At 36.3% G+C, this 5,859-nt stretch overlaps 1 protein-coding gene across 1 annotated transcript in view; it reads right to left on the reverse strand.

The window, feature by feature from the left end:
• The window catches only part of LOC129453275 (macrophage mannose receptor 1-like), a 61,955-nt gene extending 59,145 nt beyond the window's left edge, over nt 1-2,810 (reverse strand). The window contains exon 1 of the mRNA XM_073865237.1: nt 2,756-2,810. Within this exon, the coding sequence (XP_073721338.1) occupies nt 2,756-2,810 (55 nt within the window). The remainder of the gene's footprint in view (nt 1-2,755) is intronic.
• Nucleotides 2,811-5,859: the final 3,049 nt, after the last annotated feature.

The raw sequence follows: 5,859 nt of genomic DNA on the forward strand, positions 1-5,859 counted from the left end.
AGAATATTTTCATTTTAAATTGTTAGTATGGTCATATATTTTAATATAACGAACTACGCATTTAATTACAGATTTTTAATTGTACATTTAGATGAATTTGTATATAATTCAAGAAAGCAGAAAAAACAGTACTGTATAAATTAATATTTATACAAATAATTAATTAATATTTATATAAATAATTCGTAAGTATTAATCATGTTGGTACAATAATGCTGATATTTGTAAATATTTTTTTATAGGCCTAATCATGTAATATAGACACAGGCCTGTCATAGACGTCCAAATGACCTCCAAAGAATTACCCAGTTCAAACGTCAAATGTTGCCCTTAAATTTGACGTCCAAAAAATTACCCAGTTTAAACGTCAAATGTTGCCCATAAATATGACGTCCAAATGACGTCCAAAAAATTACCCAGTTTAAACATCAAATGTTGGCCATAAATATGACGTCCAAGTGACGTCCAAAAAATTACCCAGTTTAAACGTCAAATGTTGCCCGTAAATATGACGTCCAAATGACGTCCAAAAAATTACCCAGTTTAAACGTCAAATGTTGCCCGTAAATATGACGTCCAAGTGACGTCCAAAAAATTACCCAGTTTAAACGTCAAATGTTGCCCGTAAATATGACGTCCAAATGACGTCCAAAAAATTACCCAGTTTAAACGTCAAATGTTCCCCGTAAATATGACGTCCAAGTAGGGTCATGGTTGGACGTCCAAATAGTGTACCTAGTTTGGACGTCGAATGGATGTCCAGAATTGGTCATGGACCGACGGACCCAATATAGACATGATCTGCACGTCTATTCGACGTCCTGTGTTTAGTGGGAACTATATAGAAACACCAAATGTAGCACATAGAAAAGTTTCATTGAAATTATGATAAAACTATTTCATTTGTTAGTTCTACATTATTTTACTATAGTAAACTTTATTATGAAAGAGTGCTTACTTATAAATGCTTTGTTATTACTTATTAGAAATTGATCAAATTTAAGTCACAACCTCAAACTTCAAATTAAAAAATGGGATCGTTGATGCTGCCACGCCCCATGTCATGTCCGGTCGGCTTGCCAAGCAGGAAAAAACCTCTTAGAGGTGCCTTTAAAAACATCAGTCCAGCGGAACGCGATTTATATCTTAAACACGAGGGATGTATTGCTACAACTCCTTCAAATGCATATCATAAATAGGATTAGTACCTAGTGATCTGACTTCGGTCAGAGCGCAGCTCTCTGCACGTGCGTGAGATTGAGAGAGGCGCCAAGATGCAGCGGGTTATATTTTAAGCAAAAGGGATAGTTTGCCTTAGCTCACATGAAACGTATTAAACTGAACAAATACGTAAGGATTACTACTTTAGTTAATGTTTAAACTTCCGACAGGGTCTACTGAACCTATTTAATCACTTAAACACCCAACAAAAGATTACAAACACACCTGAAACAGTGACTCCCAACCTCCGCCATTTCCCTTCCCTTGGGGGCTCTCCATCCCCATTTTTGAGGGCGTACACAAGCAAAGCAGAAAAGGCTGAACTATGATAATGTTGGTCTTGTCTACGTCACCAGTCCAAGGAACTAAACTGTTGCCTACAATCCGAGTGTTTTTTGTAGTCCTAGAACGTTGGAGACGATAACTCACGTCATCGTTTTCTTTGAGGTATGTAGTTTTTGAATATCGTTAGCATGTACACAAAACTTTAAACTCGACGTGACTAAATAACCGTATACAACACAGCACATCAGAATCTAAATTGCGGCTGATAAGTCCTTCCTTATCACTAACTTTGTATATTTCTACCATTAAATTACAATCGTATTATTAAGTGTTGTACCTTTATTAATCGTTTAATGTTTTAAGTCAATTAAAACAGTCAAACATACAGGTTTAGACACAGATGTTACAATAGGACATATCAAGCGATCTCTTCTAAAAAAGCAATAGTGAAACGCAGTAACTTAAATAAAGTAAAATGTCTTACTTGCTGTGTCATTTTCGTCAGATCCAATATTAGGGGTGTTTTTAATCACAGTCTCTCTGCAAATCCAGCATCGACTTCTTTAAAAAATGAATCCACGGTACATAAAGTAAACAAAGACTCCTCACACAAGCTGAAACTTCTTCAAAAACAACCTTTAGCCACGCATTCCTAATGTTATGTTCCGAGGCTCCGAGTTAAGGTTATACAGCGTCTGTGTTCTTCTCATAGACGGTTCTTCCACAACCGAAAACCCCGTTACCATGGTTACTCTGTCATAACAGATCACTGCGTCAAAATAAAAGTCTCTCAGAAAAATTTTATTTAAAAGTCATTTTGGTTACATTTGGCAATATTTAAAGACATGTTTACTGATTGTTCAGACACATGTGTGCCACGCGAAGCTGTGGGCGGGGCTACAAAAGTGGTCATTGTATTTGGATTCGGGGAGGTGCTTCAATTCTACTTTGACGTCATATTTCTCTGAATTCCCCACTTGGTCGTAATACTGGTTTGGTGCCAGAAACTGTTATATTTCAGTAGCACGGACGTTTTCAGTTCTGAAACTTGCAGAATGTTCATTTAAGTATGATGACCCCTTATATAACAAATTATCAAGTTAAAATTGAGTATTTGATTCACAGCTTCTTTAAAACATGCAGATGTTTGTAGCATCTGGCCTGCCTTTATGTTATTGCTTCTATTTTTCAAATAAATGTTTTTTTCCCAGTGCTATCTAACAGCACAGAATAAAGTATCAATACTCACCTGTATCATAGACCTCAACCTCACACAGAGAGAGATATTCTGTAAATCCAGTCATGACCAGATTTATATAACGTCCCACCATTACATCACATGAGTAACTGATAGTTTGACCAAGTTGAAAACCTGAAGTTACAGCACATCTAGAATGAGAGATAATCAGTTAATCTCTACAAGTGTTTAAAATGATATCTATAAACTGATGTCATACATAACTTTACCTGGGATTGTTGTTCCCATTGTTTTCTAGTGAGTTTCCAATACGAATCTCTACACCATTGGTTTGCCAATAACAACAATCTGATCTAGTAGTGATGATTACTGTACTAATCCCATAATAGTCCAAGAGATCCAATCTCCACCATGGATTTAACTGATATCCAGTAAGGGAGCAAGATGCAGCTGTACCTGATCCATATCTTACACCATCTATAGCATTTTGAACAACATAGTTGGAAAGTGTGGATGACTGCGTAACCGTTCCTCTACGTGCTAAATTTTCTAGAAAGTAAATCATCAAATACATTTGATCAATCAGTTTGGAGATATAAACACATCTGTGATAAATTACTAATAACATCTGAATATCATCAACCCTCATGATCTGGTTAAAGGTGCAGTGTGTTATTTTTAGAAGGATCTTTTGACAGAAATGCAAAATAATATACAAAACTATATGATCAGGGGTGTATAAAGATCTTTTTATAATGAACCGTTATGTGTTTATTACCTTAGAATGAGACGTTTTTATCTACATACACTGAGGGTCCCCTTACATGGAAGTCGCCATTTTGTGCTGGCATTTTTCTACAGAAGCCCTTAATGGACAATTTCTTTTTACTGAGTTGTCTCTGACGATGACATTTTTGTCCGGTGGCGGCTACCGTAGCTTCTCTATTTGTTTCAAAAGCGAGGGGTGAGCCGTGGACTAAGCCGCTGGTTGCAATTCGCAACCTCACCACTAGATGGTGCTAAAATGTACACACTGCAGTCTGATACGTAATGACAAACTTAATGATATTCATGACAGAAGTTTAATATGAATTTATCATAATTGAAGTTCTTCTAAAATTATTTGAAGCCTATAACATACAGAAGAGCAATGGTACTGATGATATAAATCATGACTGTTTTTAAATGATATAATGAGTTTCAAGAAATCAATATTTCAAAATGTTACCAATAAAAAAAGACATCAGTATTCACAAAAATATGAAGATATTCATTAAACTCTAAGTGGAAGTTTTCTTAAATGACTGAAGGATTCAGTTCAAATGAAGATGCATCTCATTTAAGATTATTTGTGTGTCAAATATCAATAGAGAGTTACCTTCAAAACTACCTGGAATGGAAACAAGAACTGTTGAAACAAAAATAAACCATTTTAACAATGATATTTGAAAGTAATTCAAGATTTAGATTACTTTAGACAAAATACTTCTAAAGCAGTGGCAAGGCTACATAAGAGCCAGGGTAGCACTGGTCCATTCAGATTGACAGCTGGCCACCCATTCAGAAGAAACACAAAATGTTTTTGTGGAAAGCAGAAAAAATATGCATAAATGATAATAATCTTTTTTAATAATAATCACTCAAAAACACATCATTCAGAAATAAATAACTATTTATATAGAAAGTTCATCATTTGCATGTGTTTATAAACCTCCAAATGTTACCGTTCAAGCTATTTTAAATCAATTTTAGTACAACAAGTAATAGTGAGCTGTTTACTGTGCGCACAGATCCAAACACAGTCTCAAATGGACAGGACACATACATGCAAAATTATCTCGAAATACCACCTTCTTGGCAAGTATTCTCATAAAAATGTCTTGAATTGTGTATGCAACTCTTGTTTTCTGAAAAGGGAACGAGACGCTGTGTCATCGTAGTGACCCTTTGGGTGGGGCGTGACGTCAGCGGCGGTGGTGATGTGGGATAAAACGCGACCTGAAAAACCCTCGCTATCTGAAATATTGCCAAAGATGGCGTAAGAGGTAGGCAGGAAGTATAGGAAGGGAGAAGCAGCATTTTGTTCCTTTCTCAGGGGGAACTCACACAGCGTCGCCGTAGTGACACTTTGGGAACGCTATACCCAATCCGCCAGACTACGGTTGCCTGTTTCTGTGTAAAAGCACAACCAAGACCCAAGCACCCATGATAGATGTGAGTTCCAAATCATAAAACTGTACAAAAGTGAGCGGTGAGGACCAACCTGCCGCATCACAGACATCCTGCCCAAAGTATTTTAGATGCTGCCATACCTCTAGCTGAATGCACTGTGACGATTAAAAGAGAGGTCCGTCCAGAGGCTTTATAAGTAAAATGAGAGAGCCTCAACTATCAATTTACTCAAAGTATGCTTAGTGGCCGGGAAACCTTTCCGGGCCGAACCAAAGCATAAAAATAACTGCTCAATTTTTCTGAACTTAGCTGTTCTCAGCACATACATACACTGGAAAGAGTAAATTAAACTTGGTTTGGCTCATATCTTTAAAGGGTGGAGGGCAGAATGCCTGCAAAATTACAGGGCGTGTTATGTTGAACCTTAGGAACGTAACCTGGCCTGTGGTATAGAAAAGCCTTAACCCTCTGAACAGGGGCGCTGCTAAGGATTTTGGGCCCCATGAAAAGAATCTTGACAGGGCCCCCAACACAGCTGAGACTTTTTTCATATTAATTTACATAAAATCATGCGCTTTTATGGTATTTTGACTACCAATGGGGTGAGAAAATTTTACTTGAATTAAGTGTTTAAGAAAAAAAAAAGAATTCTTATTTCACAATTTTTTCCTCACCCCATTGGCAGATAATTTTGCTTGTTTTAAGGACAATTTAACTTAAATTGTATATTAATTTGTCTTAAAACCAGACTGATTTACTTAGGTCATTTTGCTCATGAAGAAAAAGCATCTTAATTTAAGAATTTTTAGATATTTCTACTGAAAACAAGACAAAAATACTAAGTAAGAAAGTCATTTTTTGCAGTGTTGAATGTTTAACTAAAACTGTGTATTGTTATTTTTTCCAGCGTTTTCTTGACCTTACATGGGGAGAAAATTGAGTTCCCCTATCATGCACTTTTAACACTAGAGCGGCCACCAGTA

The sequence above is a fragment of the Misgurnus anguillicaudatus genome, unplaced genomic scaffold (genome assembly GCF_027580225.2).
Source record: "Misgurnus anguillicaudatus unplaced genomic scaffold, ASM2758022v2 HiC_scaffold_30, whole genome shotgun sequence".
NCBI classification, from domain to species: Eukaryota; Metazoa; Chordata; class Actinopteri; order Cypriniformes; family Cobitidae; genus Misgurnus; species Misgurnus anguillicaudatus.